Source organism: Podarcis muralis, chromosome Z, assembly GCF_964188315.1.
Source record: "Podarcis muralis chromosome Z, rPodMur119.hap1.1, whole genome shotgun sequence".
Lineage (NCBI taxonomy): Eukaryota > Metazoa > Chordata > Lepidosauria > Squamata > Lacertidae > Podarcis > Podarcis muralis.
The window spans coordinates 36,653,951-36,675,344 of NC_135673.1; the positions used below are offsets into that span (position 1 = coordinate 36,653,951).

The window sequence follows — 21,394 nt, forward strand, 5'->3', positions numbered from 1 at the left end:
GGGAAAGATAAGAAAGTTGCTATGCCACGTGATTAAACCCATAGAAGCTAGTAGAAGAAGTAAACACTGCTTCCATTTCCTTGTAAGTGTATTAATGCTTGTGCTGTTTTCATATTTGGTGTGCCACGCCCTTTACTGCTTGCTGGTTGAGGTTTTGCCACACCAGCTTTGCAGCACCTAAATAAATGTTCTGTTTGACTGACAATTAGTGTCAGGCTTCTACTGGTGATTCCAGGCAGCCCAGGGTGCTAAACTTGAATCCCAATATTACCCCAACACTCTGAATGCACATCTACATAAGAATGCCTTGCTTGCATAGTTTCTAGAAATCATATTTCTTGGTAAGCAAATAATCCCCTACAGGTGTGAAAATGGCAAATAGAGAGGTTCCAATTATGACCCCATTGAGCACAAAGGACACTTGAATATCATTCCATTTATTGTTCTTGGGCCACAGCATAGAAGACCCTGCTACTTATTGCCTGAAAGAGCCCAGCTAAAGAAAATCCACGGATATCCTTATTTGGGAATCTAAATAAGAAATTAGTTATTAAGTAGCATTAGTAGTGGCTGGTTGGGGTGTATTGGGTATTAGTGCAGGAGTAGTACCCTTGGTGGTGGGCACATAATGCTCCTTCTGGGGTAGTTTGTTCATTTTTGGGCATCACCCTGCACTCAGCTCTTACCTGTGGCTTCTAGAAGCTGTCAGCATGTGACAGCAGTCACACCCCAGGAAATGGCTTCGACTGGCTAAACCAGGTGAGGCCCTTGCAGAGGGGAGGGCAGCTGAGTACTCTTGCCTTGGTGGGCTAAGCTAGCTGAGAGGCCCCACCAGGGACTGCCAGACTTACACTTTCATACCAAGAACAAGACTCCCAGGCCTCAGACAAGCTCTGCATGGGCCTGCAGGTAACAGTAACAGATGGGGCTCGACAATCTGGGAAGGAATCCCATCTAGGAGAAGGAAAACTCTGATCCTGAACCTCTGCTGCCTTGCAACTATACTCATTTGTGTGAAAGGTTTTGGGAGTAAACCCCGAGGAACAATCAGTACTCACTGCCTTGGAGGACATCTTCAGGAGCAGAAAAGGCTAAGGAATAAACCCTACACAAATCTGGAGTGGAGTCCCTAAGGTGGTTGGATGGCATTCTGCCTTCTGGCAGCTCTTGTAGCCAAGGTGGTGTCAACAACTTGGGAGTCAGCAGTTACAAGTTACTGGTCTCCACAGCTACAGAAGGCACTGTGATTCTTCAGCAGATTGACTTCTCCCCTAGAGATGCACTCCATTGTCTCTTGAGACAGATGTGTGCCAACTATTAGAGGCCGGTGGGGATGTGTTGCTCTTCTGCCTTTCAAGTATCACTGGTGCTTACTGACAGATGGAAGGGAAGGCAGCAGGAGCTTTGCACAGTGTAGACACAGCACAGACAAAGCAGGAGGAGCATCAGATTTGCTATGTTGCAGCATTCACACCATGGCAAACTCCCACTTTCTTGCTCTCTCTCCTCTACCTCTTTCTCTTGATGAGCAGCAACATACCACATTGGGAAGATGGGAGAGCAATGGCATCCCATCTGCATAGCCCGGGTGTCTGAGGCTATGTATAGCTTTCCTAATATGCAAGAAACTGCACAATAAAGAGCAGACTCTTCTCTTTGGCCCTACATTTTGGCATGGGAAATGCCAGTCCCTTCTATGTTAAGAAAAAAATTCAGCCACATTTCCCTCTTCACATTCAGATACTACAGAGTTATCATTTAGACGGCAGCATTCACCCTTGCCTTGAAGGGCAATGGAAGGCTTTCTTCCAAGCCTAATTGCAGTAGGGAGAGAAAAGGACAGGAGTCGTGAGGAGGAGATTATGCGAGCTGGATGAGGAGACCCCAGGGGCCACATCTGGCCGGTAGTCCTCCATCAGCAGCTTACAGCAATTCCAACTCCCTGCTATTATGAGCAGGCATTTTGGCTGTAAAGCAGTTCATCCCCATGCTCAGAAGTAACTCAGTTGACTTTCACTGATCCAGCCCTTGACCCACAAAAGCTTTCCATGCAGACTGTCCATGTCCTTCCTTTAAACGAGGGTGGGGGGAAAACACCACATAAGCAGCAACTAGGAATAGGAATGGAAAGAGTGAGGGAAGCATCTGTTTTAGGGAGGCTTGGGGAACAATTCTGTGCAGCAGAATAGTGGAGGGGAAACGCAGCTGAGTGCAGCTCAATGACCTTTTCTTTTCGGAACAGGAGTGATGATGTCATCTGCAGGATTGCCACGGTAATTGACAGATCTTCATCCCAGATAGTGAAGAGGTAGCCTTCCTGATGTTGTTGGACCACAGCTCCCATCAACATCATCCAACATGGCCATTGGTCAGGCATGAGGGGAGCTGTAATCCAATGACATCAGGGGGCACTATGTTGGCTTCCGCTGCATTAATGAATGAGGTCATAATGGAACTTTCAAATTTCTTTCTTGCAGGTTAGGATAGAGGAAAATAATGCAGAGGCAAGAATATTTTATTTCTTGTTTCTTTTCAGGGGGTTCCTACTTCTAGCCATAGAAACAGCCCCCTGCCCACCACCAGCAGAACGCCTTCCTCTCACCAGGTTTTGGGCAGGGTGTGAGGGCAGAGAGCAGGAGTGATGCCTTCCCATTTCAAAATGTGATAGGCCACCACTGTCTATGCATTTAAAGCATAACATTTATTTGTAAAATTGTATGCATTTCTCCCTACTAGCAAAACCCAAAGGAAAAATATTTACTTGCTGCTCTCTTTGGGAGAGAAAAAGGCTAAGGAGTAAACCCTAAAGAAATTCAGAGTGGGGTCCGAAGGATAGCTGGATGACACCTTGCGCATCTCCTTACAGCAACTTCTGCAGCCAAGCTGGTACCAAATGTATTGCTCTGCCTTCTTTTGGATCACATCAGTGAGGCCAAGAGTCTTGACATCTGGGCAGTCCAAGACCTCCAGACACACTGTCCAGACCTGCACTCCAGACAGAGGCTGTCTCTCAGGTAATCTGGTCCCTCAAGAAAGCTGAGGTGTATACTACCAAAGCTTTGAATTTGGCCCAACGACATCAGCGTGCAGTGCAAATCTCACAAGCCAGGCTTTACATGCTGGTGGTAGTTTGCCTTCAGACTAACCTCAAGGGTAAGGTAATGGTAAAGGTACCCCTGCCCGTACGGGCCAGTCTTGCCAGACTCTAGGGTTGTGCGCTCATCTCACTCTATAGGCCGGGAGCCAGCGCTGTCCGCAGACACTTCCGGGTCACGTGGCCAGCGTGACAAGCTGCATCTGGCGAGCCAGCGCAGCACACAGAACGCCGTTTACCTTCCCGCTGGTAAGCGGTCCCTATTTATCTACTTGCACCCGAAGGTGCTTTCGAACTGCTAGGTTGGCAGGCGCTGGGACCGAACGACGGGAGCGCACCCCGCCACGGGGATTCGAACCGCCGACCTTTCGATCGGCAAGTCCTAGGCGCTGAGGCTTTAACCCACAGCGCCACCCGTGTCCTCAAGGGTAGCCTCACATAAAGCACATTGCAGTAATCCAGCTTTGAGGTTACCAGTGCATAGAAAACTGGTTTTGGCTGCTTGCCCAAGAGCAGAGGCAAAAATTGAAACAGGCAGTATTTCAGCAGTGCCCTAGCAGCAGCAGAATGAAGTATGAGTATTGCAAAGGACCCTTAAAGCAACGTTAAGTGAAAACATAGTCATGAAAGCTAACCACTGCCACAAGCAAAGGTTTACCTTAAATGTTCCAGGAACACTGGAGATATTGTTCCATGTTTAAGCTGTTATTGGTATGATTGATCTTGTTCCATTTGCTCTCTGATCCTCCTTCCCACCAGCCCCAATTATTTTTAACATACATGTTTTGCTTTTAGCTGAAAGCAGGTTGACAATACATCTATCATTCTTAAAGAACCATTCTCAAGGCATTTATTTTCCATAGTTCCATTTATTTGGTCTCTTGCTCTGTACATTCCCATGAAATGAATCCATCACGTTCAGCTTTATTTTTTCTTTCCTCTCTTAACCTGAATAGCTTTTCATCAGTTTTTGGCATTTGTTTCAACACTACAGTATATTCATTAACATTTACTCCTTACTCATAAGGTGTATGATGGAAAGAGCAGGTTCTGAGTAGGGATGGGGAGAAGTGGGGTTCTGCTTGCATTCTACACTTCTTGAACCAGTACACAAAAGTAAGACCATTATCCTTAGTAATTTGCACTTCTCTGAATGTTGTGATGCAGATCTCCAATTAAACAATGCATACACCAATGCATAAGAAAATAAGCCACAAGAAAATTTGCATAAAATAAGATGCAAAATGCATTATATTAGGGGAAATGGATTGCAAAAATGTCTATATTAATTAAAAGTGCATACAAAAATATGTATATGAAGAGAAATTCACCCTAAAGCTGATGAATTCTCATCATACAATATGCTGTGCAAATGAAGATAATTAATTTTAGGTTTGGAAAAACTGAAAACTGATATATCTGTTCACCCCCAGTTATGGGACCTGTGTGTGTGCATCTCTGTGTGTGTTTATGTGTCCAGATCTCTCTCTCTCTTTTGTCTCATGTGAAGTTTTGTGTATTTATTAGACATGTGGGAGATTTGGAAGGAATAATAACAAAACCTGCAACATTTTCTGAGAAAGCAGCAAATGTAAATTGTGCTGCAAGTGATCAAATGGGCCAAACAGTCATTAGAATGTTCCATCTTCTGGCCAGATCCATTTTCAGCATGCAATGAGATGCATGGGGAAAATTGTGATCTGAACCAGACATATAATTGAATCTAATTTTGAGCAGAGCAAATAGGTAACCACTTTGCTATGAATCTAGCTGAAATTCACATGTTACCTGCAAGCTCCAGAGTCAATTTTGGGTTAAGTACATCATCCTTGCAGAGTCTGTTTATTACCAACTGTGTGTACTTGAAACTACCAGTCATGTGCAATAATTTTCTACATACTCAGTGCAGTTGCATGAAATATACTTATTTGAATTACACTGCTACTGTTATTTAGATAGCATTTTTCATTGTTGTTGTGTATATTCCATGTAAGCTCATCAGTTCTAACTAATTGCAAGACAGGTCACCTTTGTTATATTTGTTGTATATGGCAGGGATAAGGAACCTATGGCCTCCCATGTGTTTTAGAATATAACTCCCATCACCCCTGACCATTAGCCATGCTCACCTGACTTCAGTTAATGAATTCTGGATTCCAATAACATATGGAGGCCCAGAAGCTGCTCATCCCTGGTATATGTTGAGGAATGCAAGGTGCCTAAGACACCATATAGCAATCTTACAGCTCACTTTTGATTGCCGGCCTTCCCAAAAGCTCGAGCTAACATGCTTTATTGCACCCATTTTAAAATATTCCTATTACCTTGATGCTTAGAATATCTTTTTTATGACCATTTTTTTTCCAATGTAACATCTGTGTATAGTTGTTTTTTTCGGAGTTACTTAGTCTCCTCTGACCTTATGTTTTCATTAAGAAGCCCTTTTCTGGAGCATGACAACAAGATACTACTGGTATTTGAATTAGAGACAGGAATTAAAATTGGGGATGCAATTAACCAGCTCCCCTTTCCTCATCGACTGGAGGGTGGGGGGCAGAAAGCAGAAGGGGGCCTCTAATATCTCTTGAGCTCCTTAAGGAATTAAAAGGACTGAGAAACTTTCCAAAAATGAATCCACCTTGATGACAGGTTAGAAACCCAACGTGTTCAAGTAACGATCTAACAAATCCCAGTTGAAATTGACTCTGCTTTAATTATTCTAAAGAGTGAAATGGATTACATTACCCTAAGCTATTTCATCTTCTACAAACGACCCCTTGATTAGAACACAGGTAATTCAAGACCCCAGAGGTGACCACGGGACCTCTTGCAGAAGCTGTCAAAGTTTATATGCCACCAAGGGAGGGGGAGGGTTGCTGCTCGGGCGACTATGTATCTTGAACATTGAAATTTGCAGAGGGACAGAAAAATGAAAGCTAAGCTTTGTCATTTTCTAATTTCAACATAAAATAACAAGGAAGAAAAGTAAGATAAGCAGGAGATTGCACAAGCTTGCAACAAGCTAATTGACCGGACTCTCTTAGATCCCATGCTCTTTTCACTCAGTCTTTTTTTCTCAGGAGGGTGGAAGAGTGTACACATCTGTGAGATGTGTCTGCTGTTAAGGACGTGTGGGAAAGGCCCGAGAAAGGGAGCAGTTCCAGAACAGATAGAGGCAAGGCAGATATGCATTTGTGGAATAATAAAAACCCATGCATATAGTGTGTTTGATTGTTCAAAGTCCTTCAAACACAGCCTTATTAAACAAGTTAACAGAAGTTACTAGCTAGTTTTTTCTTCTTCATTAGCTTCTTTATAAACAGGACAGAGGTGCAAACTAAAGCAAGTGTCACTTTATTCCACAGATACGGAACCTGTGCCTCTCCAGAAGTTCACAGAATCAGAGAAATCATAGAATTAAAAATTAATTTTGTTAGTTTGGGCTCAGTCCTTCAATCTGTTATGGTCATCTTGAATCCCAATTCTGTTTTCTGCAGCATTAGCTACCCCTCCTAGTTTGGTGTCATTTACAAATTTGATAAGCATCCCCTCCATGCCTTAATCCAAGTAATTTGTAAAGACATTGAACAACAGGACATCGCCCAGGACAGAACCCTGTGGCACCCAACTCGTCACTTTTTTCCAGGATGATGAGGAACTATGAATGAGTACTCTTTGGGTTCATTCTGTCAACCAGCTACAACTCCACCTAACAGTTACCTCATCCAGTCCACATTTCACCAGCCTCTTGATAATATCATGAGGGACTTTGTCAGAAACCTTGCTGTTCTTGGACTCCAGCTCCTGAGAGCCCATCAGAATGTCCTATGACCAGGGATAGTTGGAGTCCAACAGCATCTGGGGGGGGGGGATACAGGTTCCTCATCCCTACATTATTCAGTTGTCCAAATTCCAATGCAGTGGAGAGGAGGAGGACACCACCAGCAAAATCATTCACCATGGTGAGGGTTTGCCAAACATGCCTTCCACTTACTACGTTTCTCCCTTGCGTCCTGAGTTCGAGCGTCTTCAAAATCCATGACACCTTTGGTAAAGGCTCTTCTCCAATTGGAGCGCTCACAGGCCAATGTTTCCCAATTGTAGGTGTTTATACTGCATTTTTCTTAGATTTGCCTTGAGAGAATCTTTAAACCTCTTTTGTTGACCACCAGCATTATGCTTTCCATTTTAAAGTTTGGAATAGAGTAGTTACTTTGGAAGACAATAATTAGGCATCCACACAACATGGGCTGGAGACTTCCTTCCCAGCTAATTACTGGTTGTAGCACAGACAGCTGATACCTTAATGCCTAACAACAAATACATGAACTTGAGACTTGCATAGTATTTCCGTATGTCCTAATCTGACCCAGGTCTGCTCTGCACCAGCAGCAAAGTGAGGTGGCAATAGGCCACTTCTGATGGCAGATGAGGAATTGATGTTTTGTAGGTAATATGGAGGGTGTATTTTTTATTTTCCTTTGTGTGAAATCAGGGTATCTGAAGGACTGTGGTCTAGCAGGTCATACAGCTTGTTGGTGGCACACCAGCTGAATTTCTGCCTGATATTATCCATTCCTCAGACAGTTGCTACATGCTCAAATCCCCATCCCTATATTCCCAATCCCTAGACAGCATTAGATTGTAAAATGGTTTGTTCCACTAGCACAAGGATGGAGGGGGGGAATGACCCTCCAGATGTTGTTAGACTACAACTCCATTTATGCCCGGGCATTAGTCATGCTTGCTGAGGTTGATGGAACCTGGAGTACAACAACACCTGCAACATCTTAAATTCCCCATCCTTATGCTAGGGGACCATTTCCTAATCTGTCCCCCCAACCCTGCCATAGAACAACAATTTAGCCAAGTTTTCCCCAACCATATTATTTCTCTAGCCGTTTGTGTTTCCGAAAGGTTTATTCCAAAAAAAAAAAAACAAATAAACCCATGCAGAAGTAATCCATGGATATTTAAAAAAAACACATGACCTGACCAAGTTTGCTATGAGTGTAACTTGCTGCTCTCCTGCCAGCAGCTCACCATTCCTGGCAGCAACTTAGGGATCCATAAAATCTGGGCAGCACATCAACACACAATGTGAGTAATTTATATGGGAGGTAAGCTCATCCATATATAACGTTAGGTCAAAGGTGGGGAGCATCAAGCCCTGGGTGCCGAAATCACCTCTCCAAGCCTTTTTATTTGGCCCTTGGGACTCTCCGTAGGCCACACACTCTCTCCCCAGGGTCTTTCACAGACCCTGCTTATATTATCCTCAAACATTTTTGCCTGGCTGGAATGTGTCTATAACTGTGATAATGTTCCTTTTCTTGCATGGATGGAGTATGGAGAGAGGCATGTGGGCGCAGAAACCTCTGACTTTCCTGTGAATGAAATGTAGCCTACTGTAGAGAGGTAAGTGCATCACTGATTGCTCCCACCACCTTTCACTCTGACTCTGCCCACCACTGGAACGTGGTGCAACTAACACGTTCCGTCAGCCCACTTGTGCAATGGACCTCCCTCCCTCCTCCCCCTGTGCACCCCCTAAAACTGTTCTAGGGGTTCCCCAACCCTCTGGAATAGATTTGTGGAAGGTGTGGGGCATGCATGGAGACAGGAAAGGGGGGAATGTTCTGTTGAGCAAGCAGAAACCCTTGTGCTGACAGAGCATGTTAGTTGGATGCCTCCCACAATCTGCAGTTTAGAGACAATAGGGCAATTTATGCTCTCACAATTCAGATTGCATTTAGCACTCCTTAAATTTCAACATGCTGAAGATATATTTCTATAATAAAGTTTTTGTTTCCCCAACCATCTTGGCTCTATTAAGGGGGGGGAGTACAAAACACAATTTTCACTTCCCTTGAAGGAACCTAAAGCTGCCTGACTAGCTTTCTCTCCAGCTGCAGGCTGTTTTGAATGTAGACAAATTGCCAGAGCTGATTTCGTCTACAAAAAACTGATTAGTGAACCCCCTGTGGATTCTCTAACTGTACCGTTGGCAGCCTAAGAGATTAGTGAAGCAATTCCCATCATCAAATTATTTACTGTTAAAATATTGGATTAGGGATGTTGTTATCCACTGCTCTGAGATTACAACGTGATTCTGTAAAGATGAGAAAGGAGGAAAATAAACTTACCCTCAATCATTGGTAATTAGGATTTGAACTTTTTAGCTGCTTTCCCATCTCATTAAAAGCAAGTGTCAGCTTCCTAAAGATTCACTTGTGCTCATTACAAAATCTCCTTCTAACTTCTCTTTCTCAAGACAAGGGCCACACCAGTACGTACAGAATGCCTCCCAGACATTTCACTAATCGTATTAGAAACTATTTTAGCTACTCTCAAAATTTATAGAGCCATCTTGGCTGAGCAGGGTACTCCAAATTAGCCTCCAGTACCACCCTTGGGAAAGAATCCAATAGCAATTTGCCAAAAACTTATCCCTGCCCTTGAAAGGTGCCAATTCAGAACCTGCCTTCATTAACACAAATTTTCTAAAATTCTGCCAGGAATTGCAGTCACCACCTTAGAGCCTCCATCCTATTCTGAGACAAAAGCTTGCTCTGGCTAATCAGTTCTAAAGCAGCTTTGTACATGTTCATTGACACACTTTATTATTCAAAGCAAGTAGGCGCCAGCTGTGCCCTTTGCCAGCAAAGGCAGATTTTGGTCTATCAACTTTCAGTGGTGCCCAGTGCAAGGCCAAAATGCACCCCTTCCCTCGCGTTCCATTCTGCTCAAATCTCTACATCACGTTTTTGGTGCTCTGCAGTGCTCCTTAGGCTCAGCAGCCAGTGCAGCAGAACTGGTCACACTGCCCTAAATCCGCCTCTGCTTCCAGGATTCCTTTCCCCTTTCCCTGCCCTCCCAAGCTTTCTGTTGCTTTCTTGTCAACATTCTTTGGCCCCTAAGTGTGCTCAGTTATCATTGTGCTGTTGCTCAAATTCTTCCCCTCAACCTTATCTATATTCTTCAGAATTTCCTTTTGGTCCTTCCACAATCCTTGAATGTGTGGGTACCTCTCTCTCGTTTATGGGTGGTACAATTTTGGCCACGCGATTTTGGTTTCTGCGTCCAGGCAAAGAATCATTTTAGCGTATAGATTATGTTCCGAATGTGAGCCTTGGCAAGAAAACTGGTCACCCATGTGATGCCCGGGTGGTGCACATCTACACCCCTCCAAAGCCTTCCATGGCACCCACTGGGTTTCCTCCTGCTGCTCCAATTGAAACTGAAGAAGCATTCAATTGCAGCAAGTAGAATAGGCCATGGTATGTGATAGGATGTGATGTCTCCATAGTCCCACCCCAAAGGTTGGTGACCTCTGCTTTAGATTAACAACTTTTAACCTAACTTTTAAGGCTACATACAAAAATAGCATCTAGAAGAGCTCTGCCGGATCAGGCCAAAGGCTGAACTAACTCTGTGCTATGCTCTCATAGTAGTCAATCAGATACCTATGGAAAAGTCCAAAAGCAGGACTTGAGTACAACAGTACTCTCCCCATTTGTGTTTCCAAACAACCAGTATTCAGAGGCACACTGCCACCTTAAATGAAGGTAGAGCAAAAGCTTCATGGCTACAAAGGCTTTTAAGACTCATTGGAGACTATTGCTTTTACTTGTCTGTTGCTACTTATCAATCTATCACTCAATCTATCTTGTATAACAGATTGGATAACCTCACATAATATGGTCCCCCCCCCCTTTTGTATTTTGTTACTGTTGACAGATTTCGATATTTTTAATACAAAAGTGATACAGAAATATATGCTAATTAAAACATATAACAAATAAAAAATGTTCCCGGTCTTTGTGCACCTTCCAGCAGTTTTGGGTAGCTGAAATGATAAATTTGCTCCTGCTGTGAAGAAAGTGGCTCCAGCTATGCCTAATGAAGGCTTCTCTCGCTTCCTTGGAACTATGCAGCCTCTGGAACCCATATCTCTGGCATTTCCCCCCAGAGGTGGCCACACAACTGTTAGGCATCTCCTCCTGCATCTTACTGCGTAACAAGTCAGTCAATCACTTAAGCAGTAACAACTGGTAATAAAAGACCCAACATCCTGTGGTTAGCATGTAAGTCCAACCTATAAAGTATTTGCAGATGTCCACCAGCTGGAAATGATTACAAATGAGGTTTTAATCACTGGACATTGAAGGCGGCTAAGAAAGAACCTTATTGAAAATGCTTTATGAACAGAGTATGCTAACCTTCAGGGTCACCTGTGCCTTGGCTTTAGCTCAAGGGGAGGGTCGGCAAATATATGGCAGTTGTCAAGAAGGTCCATATATTACTGCAGCTACTGAAGTGGGTTCTCCAAACGGAGAAGCCAATTTTGTTTGATGTATATTTACTCTGGGGCTGTCGATTGGAAATGTGCTCAGGTAGCTTGAAAGGCAAGGGCATGGGCAGCATAAATTACCATAGCAGCCCCTGGTCTTTCCACTCTTTCCTGTGTCCTTATAATACACACAGCAATATTTGAAAACAAGTTGTTCCCTTTCAATACAAATGTACTGAAGAACATGATGAATGTTTAGAAGGTCAGAGAGCATGCTGTATTTGATGCCAGGACATATTGACCCAAGATGTCTGACTGGAAACCTAGCAGGTAGTCATTGTACAAAATTCATTTCCCCTTCCATCACCACCAGCAACAGCACTTCCAGCAAACCAGATTTTCAGTGAGGATGCAGTGAAATAAGACTTCAAGATGTTGATTGATTGGGTGGATAGTGTGCTTGTGTGCATTGGTGGATGTGTGAGAGTAGAATGAGATGAGTGATATTGAATATGGACCATTTTAACTAGACATGGCCTTGAGACCCTGCATGGGAGAGAATGATGATGATACCATTTGTCTAGTTTGTTTAGATGTAAGGCACAATTTGGAAGTGATAAGCAGTATTTTTTGAGTCTTGGCAAGATGAAGACTGAAATGGAAGGAATCCTTGAGTCTAAAGAAGTTTCAAAATGTGCTTCTATGTTTTGTTTTGTTTTGATTTGATTTGTTTTGTTTTGATATGTTATTGTTTTACTGCCTTGTCTTACATTTTTGTTTCATATCTATAGTTTCAACCAATGCTAATCATGCTAGTAGTGTGATGTAACAGCATGGACCTGGAGCTGCATGATGCAGTATGAGCAAAGAGAGTTAGATTCAATCCCCCAGGAGCTTGCAATCTGAGTGGCATGTCAGTGAGGTCATCTGCATGCAGCAAAATGTTGTTATATACTTCCAATATGGTACCTGGTGCTCAATTTGACAAACACACACACCTTCTGTTTTCCGCTCTTTTGGAAACAGAGATTTGATCTGACATCCTTTGATCTCTGAGTCCAAGACACAACTGTGGAAAATTGAATTTAAAGGAGATTGCTCCCAAAGCTGAAATAACCATAGAAAGACTCGGAATATGTCAAGCTAACTGACCTCTGTAAAACCAAAACTGTTTATGAGTCCCCTTAACTGGGAAGCTGAAATAGCTTAGCAGCCACATGCTTTAATCAGACAGTGGAGGAACATGAAATAATGCATGGTGTTTAATATCTCAGTAAGCCCTGCCCATAGATCACAAAATATGTTCTATTCTCTTTGCTTTCTTTTATCCCTTAAAAACAATTGGCCTAGATCTTTACCCAGAAAGCTCCTGAGGGTCTCTGGGATGTTCCCATTATTATGACCGTTGGAGACGGCCACCTCACAATGGTGATGGAAGGTGGTGAACTCTTAAAACTTGAAATAGCTTGTGTTAATCTTGCAATCATACTTATCTTACTTTTTAAATTGGAAATTAATGCAGGAGTGCAAGACCAAAACAGAATAAGCCATCATGTGATTGTAAAAAACAAATTAAAAACACCAATCAGACATCACTGGAGAGTCTATTTATCTTCCAGGATAGAAAGCATTTTCAATATAGTGTATAGCCTGCATTTCTGACAGAAAGGAGACCCCCACCCCCAGAACTCTATTGATTCCCAGGGGTGTCGTTTGTCTTGAACCATAGCATGAAGCACACTTTATTGAAAGCAAGCCAGCTAGCTCCTGCCGCAGTCGTAGCAGGGATGCAGCTGGGACCCATTATGGAGGGGTGGAAAGCAGTAGCGTAGCATGGGTTGCCAGTACCCAGGGCTGGATGGGTGGGTGGGTGGGAAGGAGGGAGGGAGGGCAATGGACAGAATCTGCATGCACATTCAATTGCTTAACAGTGTCAGCATCACCCAGGGCATTGCAGAGATAAGAAAAGAGGAGTCATTCCATTGTATGGAGAGGTCATTTCCTTGTTTTCATGGAGAAGGCATTTTCAACAGAACCCAGCAACAAAAGTGCATAGCTAGATTGAGGCAGCACTGGGTGTTGGAATTTTGCACCTTAACAATTTTGCTCCTGGAGCAACCACCCCTGTGTGTGTCCCCACACATACACACAGAGTACGCCACAGGTGGCGCCCTTAAATTTGCTACAGAGAAATAAATATATTTTGTGGGTGGCGGAGCATACCCTCAATCATAAGAACATTCACCCCATAATGTTCTGGTTTGATCTGGTTGTGTTTAATCAAGAGGGAGGGGCAAGAGCCAGGTAACTGACTTCTAGCCGAGTATGCTTCATGCCATGTGTGTCTTCAAGGAGCAGAGTGAGTGATCTCAGCCAATCAGAAATGCCATATCAAGAGAGGGCAGCTTCAATCACACGGGTGATCCCAAATAATCAGGTAGGTGGATGAAGAGACAGTGTGCATGCATGTGAGAGGGTGGGAACAGATAGCACAAATTGGTGTATGTGTGTAAGAGAAAGGGCAGAGAGCATAAGTGTGAACAGATGTGAATAGAGAGAGATGGGGTATAGGGGAAAACATAGAAAGCTGCCTTATACTGAGTTAGACCATTGGTCCACCTATCTTAGTACTATCTACAATAACTGGCAGTGGCTTTACAGGATTTCAGGCAAGACTTTCTCCCAACCCTACCTGGAGCTGCTGGGGATTGAACCAGACACCTTCAAGGCAGATGTTCTGCTGCCAAGCTGTGGCCCTTCCCACCACTGGCCCTAGCCTCACCCACAAGTGGCATTTGCAACCCTGGCATATTACTGCTGAGAGAATATAGTCTTCAGGGTAATAAAGGTTGACCAGATGTCTGGAAGCTGTGGCTGGATGGTTACGTGGGAGCCGGTTGAAGTTAAATCCTGCGAAGACAGAGGTCCTCTGGCTGGGGCGGGACGATATGGGATCGAGGGGGCAACTCCCATCTCTTGCGGGGGTGCAATTGGTGCCAGCACCGTCCGTTAAGAGTCTGGGTGTAATCTTCGATACCTCCCTCTCTATGGAGGCGCAGATTACAGCTATAACAAAGGCGGCATTTTTTCATCTCCGCCAAGCTAAGCAGTTGGCCCCTTATCTCTCTCGCCCTGACCTAGCCACTGTGATCCATGCGACGGTCACCTCCAGACTGGATTATTGTAACTCGCTCTACGTGGGGCTGCCCTTGAGACTGACCCAGAAACTCCAGCGGGTACAGAATGCCGCAGCGAGACTCCTTACGGGGTCCTCGCTGCGAGATCACATTCACCCGGTGCTATACCACCTGCACTGGCTCCCGGTGGAGTATAGGATCAGGTTTAAGGTGCTGGTTTTAACCTTTAAAGCCCTATACGGCCTAGGACCCTCGTACCTACGGGACCGCCTCTCCTGGTATGCCCCACAGAGGAACCTACGGTCTGTAAATAAAAACATCCTTAAGGTCCCAGGCCTCAGAGAGGTTAGGCTGGCCTCAACTAGAGCCAGGGCCTTCTCGGCTGCGGCTCCAATCTGGTGGAACGCTCTGTCACAAGAGACTAGGGCCCTGCGGGACCTGACATCTTTCCGCAGGGCCTGCAAGACAGAGTTGTTCCACCAGGCCTTTGGTCAGGGCGCAGCCTGACTCCCTCCTCTGGCAACCTGCACAGTATTTTGGTTGCCATCAATTTGATTTTAATTAATTTTTATAATGAAATATTTTAGAATGTGTGATTATTCAACTATTTGGTTATTTGATTGTTGTTAGCCGCCCTGAGCCCAGCTTCGGCTGGGGAGGGCGGGATATAAATAATAATAATAAAAAAGGTTCCCCATCTCTGCTGTCCAAAAAGAATAGTACCAAAGCACAATATGCACCCTTGAATAACTCAAAAAGAAGAACCCAACACTGCTTACCTTGGTTAGCATGATTGTAGCTGAGGATAAAGAGGGAACTCTATTCCACTTACAGCTTCCAAGCTTCCTGTCAATTTGTAAGGCTCTTGGGGGAGCTAAGCAGTTAGACCCTCTAAGATAAATCCACAGCTATGTTCTCATGACAGGGCAACAAACCATTCCCCATTTCAATTATCTGAAGGTACAAAGGCCCTAACCAGCTCCAGTCATCTGGCACAAATTGCTGCATGGTTTATTTCCCTTGCAAAGTTCAATTTGTAATGCAGTGGTTTCAGCAAAGGATTTGAATGCAACCCAAACCATGGTTGATGCAAAGGATTTTCAGATTCATGCAAAATCATGTCCCAGTCACTGTTGCTATATTGCATCATTAGAGGAGGTAGGAAGTTACAGGAGCGGGAGAGAGTAAACATGTTTGTACTCAAGCTTTTCTGAAAGACGATTCAATTTCAAACTTACTGGCTCATTGGTCTCCTTATAGCACTGGCATTTGTTAGAAGGAGGAAAAGATGGACCAGAGAAAACACAATCTGTGATTGAGGTGGAAACAGCTAAAACCAGCAATCAGAGCAATAACTCTTAGTAAACCTATACCTGATGCACAACAGCTATATTCCACCCCCCATCCCAGATGTCAACTTCAACCCTAGCAGTTTCCCATGTACAAATATGGTTTACATGCCTGACTCGTTGCTCAATTCAAATTGTGAAACAACATGTAGACAGGGATAATCTGTCTGAATTGTTCTGCTAGGCAGGCTGACATAATGCAGCCTGACAATAAAGTGCTGTATCCAACGTTTTGTGAGCAGAAGGCAGCTTGGACAACCAATTTTTCACTCCCCTATTTCCCCCCTTGCGTTCCCATGTCTCCCCTGAAAAGCTTTTCTAGAGGGTCAAGGGACCTACCATCTCTGTGGCCTGTGGCAGGGGAGATTTGCCTGAAATCAGGTAGAGGAATCTTGCATGGTTCAGATAAGGTCCCCAGTCTGTGACGATTCCTTCCTCCTACAGCACAGCTCCAAACTACCAAACAGATGATAGTTTCCTCAACCCTCTGAGAGCTGTTTTCAGCAGAAGTGGCTCACCAGGTGGGGTTGAACTGTGCTAGCTTCCAGGTGCATGGGTTGCTATTGCTTAATGGGAGGGGTGAGGCAATGGGGAGGTCAGTGCAGTGCAAATGATCTGCATAAACAATCTCAAACTTCTAGTGTGCTTCCATTATAATGAGCAAACACCGTGCTGCCTCTCCCTCCCAATCTTGTTCCCAGTAAGCAACAGTGAGACACCTGCTGGAAAGCTAGAATAGCAGTGTTGTCCCACCCAGCAAGCCACTGTTGGTTTTGAGGGTACACAAGACTGCATGGACCCCCTAGTCACGGTCTTACAGCTTGTTGGCAATGAATGTATTTGCTAGAACTTGCTATGGTTTTACAGATGCCGTATTCAGGGCCAGGAGGAATTTGTCCCATCAGACTAATAGGGCCTCTCTGAGGGTTTTGCCTTCCTCACAATGATCCTAACTGTGGCGGATATAGCATTGGGTTAGCTTCTAGTCAGTGTGGAAGGGGAACTGTGTTCTCTGGAGGTGTGGTATCCCATTAAAGGGATTCAAAGGGGAGGAGGAGCTGCTGGCCAAATGCCCAGGCAGGGGCCAAGGACCATATCACTCCCCAGCATGGCAACCTTGTGGGGCAGCACCTATTTTAAGTATGTCATTGTTCTTACCCACATCAGGCTTGACCCCCAGGTATCCATTTTTATTTTTTTAAAAAAATATTTATTGATACTTACTCAGAGATATACAAAAATACATATCCATTATGAAGTATCTACACTGATATAAAACAGCTACTTGGTCTTTTTTTAAAAAAGGAAGAAAGACAAGAAGAAGAAAATTCTAAAGAAAGAGAAAGAAAGAAAAATTAGAGAAAGAAGAAGAAAAAGAAAAAAGACTTCTGGCTCTCTGTACTACAGCTATATATAGCATTCAGGTATCCTTCCAGCAGGCAGGCTGGAGGTCTTAATAGGCTACCCAATGCCAAGACAAAACTCACTTACATCTGTAATCAATACAGTTGTGGCCTAATTTTAATCTCCAATGAATTGTGTCTGTGGTTCTTGTTTCACCCAAATGGCTTGATGGCGGCTTCACGACACTTGGGCAATTCAAGCCAAGTCGGTAATACAGCCCCAACTGTGCCACAATACCAGCCACTACTGGCAACATGCCAAACAATTCCGTTGTTCAACTTTGCAACTGCAACCAGTGTCTGAATTTGCTTGGTCCTGTCTGCTCCCTTTTTCCTTTTGTGTTGTGTCTTTCAGATTTAAAATGTCTGGACAGATAATGTCTTGTTTGTTATTGATCTCATGTAAGCTGCCCTGCAAGTCTTTTCAGCCAAAATGCAGAGTAATTTTTTTTTAAAAAAAAAATGTTTCAAGTAAATAAATTCACACTGAGAGAGAATTGTGTGATGTAAAGCACCATGTACAGCTTGAACTCCACCATATACAGTACAACTTAACTAAAGATAGTTTTGAACTACAAGAAAAACAGCAAGACAGGCAAAACCAGCTGGTGAAATTATTGAGCAGTAATTTGGAATAAATGCAGACATGAAAGAAAGAAAGAAAGAAAGAAAGAAAGAAAGAAAGAAAGAAAGAAAGAAAGAAAGAAAGAGTTTGTGAGGCCTGCCAAAACAGAAAATATAATTAAAATCCAAGTTTTGTCAATTTTTCCTCCCATCTCTAAGTTAATATGAAAACATTAATCTGCTCAACTCTGCAACCCTAAAACAATTACATAAAGACACAAAGCAATATCAAATAACTGTAGCTAATCAAGAATCCTCCTTTTATAACACATTATATAGTCTTCAAGTTAAATGTTGTCCATGAATGTACTCATTCATCATTTTTCTCATCCCTTGAATTGCATGAACATAATTTCTTTTCTGTTGGGTCAAAACCAGTGGACCTTAAGATTTTAAAATGTTCTGCTGATAAGCTTTCAGCCTTTAAGCTGTCATTCTGAAGACTTAAATAGAATTCCATCCCCAGAGTTAATGATCTTCTCATAATTTCCACAGACACTGACTTAATTTGTACATTTCTGTTTGTCAGTGGCTTGTTAGAGACTCGGCACCACTGCAGTTTGCCTTGAATATGGGCCAATTTGCATGACCATGCCCCATGTGACTGGTGGTCCTCCTACACACTCACACACATACTAGTAATAATGTGCATACATTAAAAAAGAACCAGGTTTCTAATAGGCATCTAGTTGGCCAATGTGAAAGGAAAGTTCTAGGCTTGATGGGCCTTGGCCTTGGAGAATGCTTCTTTAAGAGCATCCGCCTAATAATGTTTTGATATCATACCTATACCAGTGTGACCAGGAGAGTTGTGCAACACCAGCCGACTAGTCTAGCAAAGCTTCAGAGTCTTCCCCCTTTTGATTTGTCAGTCTAACCTGCTCTTAGAGGTTAAACTGAATAGGTCCAAATATACAAAGAGATCAAAGTTTGGAGAGAGCTCCATCACCACCACAATTTACTTCACTACCACCACCACCTACTGCTGCTGATTGCGGCCTTGGCTTTATACCCACTATTGCACATACCCAAATTCTTTGGAGAAAGGAAAAGTTGGATTAGTCATACCAGAGTCCTGTGGTCTTGAGCTGTTTCAACCACAGCTGGCGCCCTAACCCTAAATAGATGTGGGAAAAGGGCTGTTCAAGAAACAGACCAAGCAGTTAGTGCAATTTTGTACATATTCCCAAATTGCACCAATACTCTGCCCCCCGTGTAGGGTTGGACAAATCTGTCACTTTTGGTTAGTCTCAATTTCTCTCTCTCTCCCCCTCCCTCTCCCTCTCTATTTTTCCAATCTTAATTTCAGTTCTCCACAATTCCACAGCATATTTTAAAATTTATTTCTAATTTCTCACATGTACCAACTGTTTGGGGACTGCTTTGTCAGGAGGCGAATAAAGGATGCCATTTTCGAATGTTTTTTCCATAGTTCAACAAAAACACTCACCCTCCAAGCAAATAGAAAACTAGCATGTTGGAAGTGAATTTCCAGTTTTGCTTGCACAAAATGTATTTATCTCTTAGAGCATGCAAACATTTGATTTCCCCACTCTGTTTGCGGAAGTGGTACAAGTCCAGGAATGGTTGTGTCACACGAGATACAGCACGAGTACCTTGCATTCTTGGACACTTACTGTTACTCTGGTCCTCCAGTATAGCCTACTGGTTCTACTGTCTGCCTGAATCTCCCTACACCATGTAGCCAGCATTATGGGCCACCCTTTTAAATGTGTGTCCTAGTATGATTCAGGATGTTTCCAATTTAGCTGGTTGTGACTGCTGCCAGATTAATCTGCAACTGCTAGACAGAGAAATGTACGCCAAGTTTCTTCTCAAACCTCAAAGTTCAAGTTGCCAAACTAAACTGAATACAGGATACTCAGAACTACTAAGAAGTGAGCACATTCTTATAGTGTGTCTAATAATCCTGTCATTTTTTGAGCAGGATCTAAGAAAATGAGAGGCCTAAAATATATGTATTTTTGAAGTACAGCATTTACCATTGCTTGTTTTCAGAGGACTATATGCTGTACACAAACCAAAATATTTAAAATCAATATACAGTAATTCTCTGGGGACCTATGACACTCCATATCTTGTTGGATTACAGCTCCTATTATCCATGATCATTGGCCATGTTGGTTGGGGCTGATGGGAGTTGGGTACATAGTTGTCAACTTTCAGATTTGAAAATAAGGGATCAGCAGCCTCATCTGTCCCCGGGGACAGTCTACGGGATATCTAACAATCCGGGATAGCAGCGGGAAGCGGTGCTGGAATAAGGGAATTTCCCGCAAAAAAAGGGAAGGTTGACAGCTATGGTTGGGTACTCAGCTTCATATGGAGTGCCATGCTTTCTCAATCCTTGCTCTAGGACAACATGAGAAAAGGAGAGATAATGCAAATGCTGTTTCTTACCTGTGGCTGAGTCCACGACTCTAGACTTGTTTCTTTTAATGGTGTTTGGGGTCTTCCAGATTCTTTTGAATGCTTGCAGAAAGAAAGAGAAATATGAACAGTCAGTATTTTTCAGGCCAGGATATAAACATTTGGCATACAGTTGTGCATGTTTGTATGAACATCAGTGAAAGGATTATGGCGTTATAATAATTCACTGTATTTAAATGGTTTTTATAGTTGCTGTAAGTGTGCTGGCTGCTGCCAAAAAAATGACAACAGATACTTCCTTGTAAGTAATGGAGGGGAAGGTTATTGTAGCAGACAAGTGTGATCAATTCAGCATCATGGAAAGAGTAGACCACAGTCCCCGCACCCTTACATGACGAAAGGACAGCAACGATAGTTCTGGTCCAGGATCAGCACCAAGGTACAGATTTCCAAGATCCATAACATAGCTTCAAAGACTGCACAGGAGCTGTGAAGTTGTTCCAGTGAGTTTCCCCACCTACCTTGCCAACCTTTTAAGAAGAGGCAGAGAATGCCCAGCAGCTTGTGAGAATTCCTGCCCCTGAGGGAATTCTTGGCCTGAAGGCGGAATTCATCTCTCTTTTCTTGTTGTGCCACTTCTCAGTAACATACACTGCTAGATCCCTCCCACTGTGCTGCAGAATGTGGCACCTCTGAGATATGCTCAGCCTTCACATTCTCTAACAGTCCCTTCTCCTCCATGAGTAGAAAAGAGGCAGCCTCTGAAAATCTGGGAGATGGGGTGGGGTTCATTGAAAGTACTCTGCTCTTTTGTCTCGCCCCCTCCACTTCAGACTCTTCTTCCTCTAGTGCTTCCTACTCCTGATCTGGATCATAGTACCCAGGGGGAATCACAGCAATAAGCTGTTCAAATAACTTTTGTTATGAGGATGCAAAGAAATGTTAACAAATAAGAAAATAAAATGTGCCTTAGCATATCTCTCTATCTTCTGCTATGGGACTAATCCAGGTCTACTGTATTATTTTTCATGGATGTCTGGAAATAACCTGCCATGGCTGGACTTGAGCACCCCTTTCCTATGCCTGGGATGAGTCCTGGCATA

General features: G+C 43.5%; 1 protein-coding gene across 2 annotated transcripts in view; it reads right to left on the reverse strand.

Moving 5' to 3' along the window:
* Positions 1-21,394, reverse strand: part of PCDH11X (protocadherin 11 X-linked) — a 738,698-nt gene that overhangs the window by 315,191 nt on the left and 402,113 nt on the right. For both annotated transcript variants that reach the window (XM_077922718.1, XM_077922719.1), the window contains one exon: positions 20,322-20,393. In XM_077922718.1, coding sequence (XP_077778844.1) covers positions 20,322-20,393 — 72 coding nt within the window. The remainder of the gene's footprint in view (positions 1-20,321; positions 20,394-21,394) is intronic.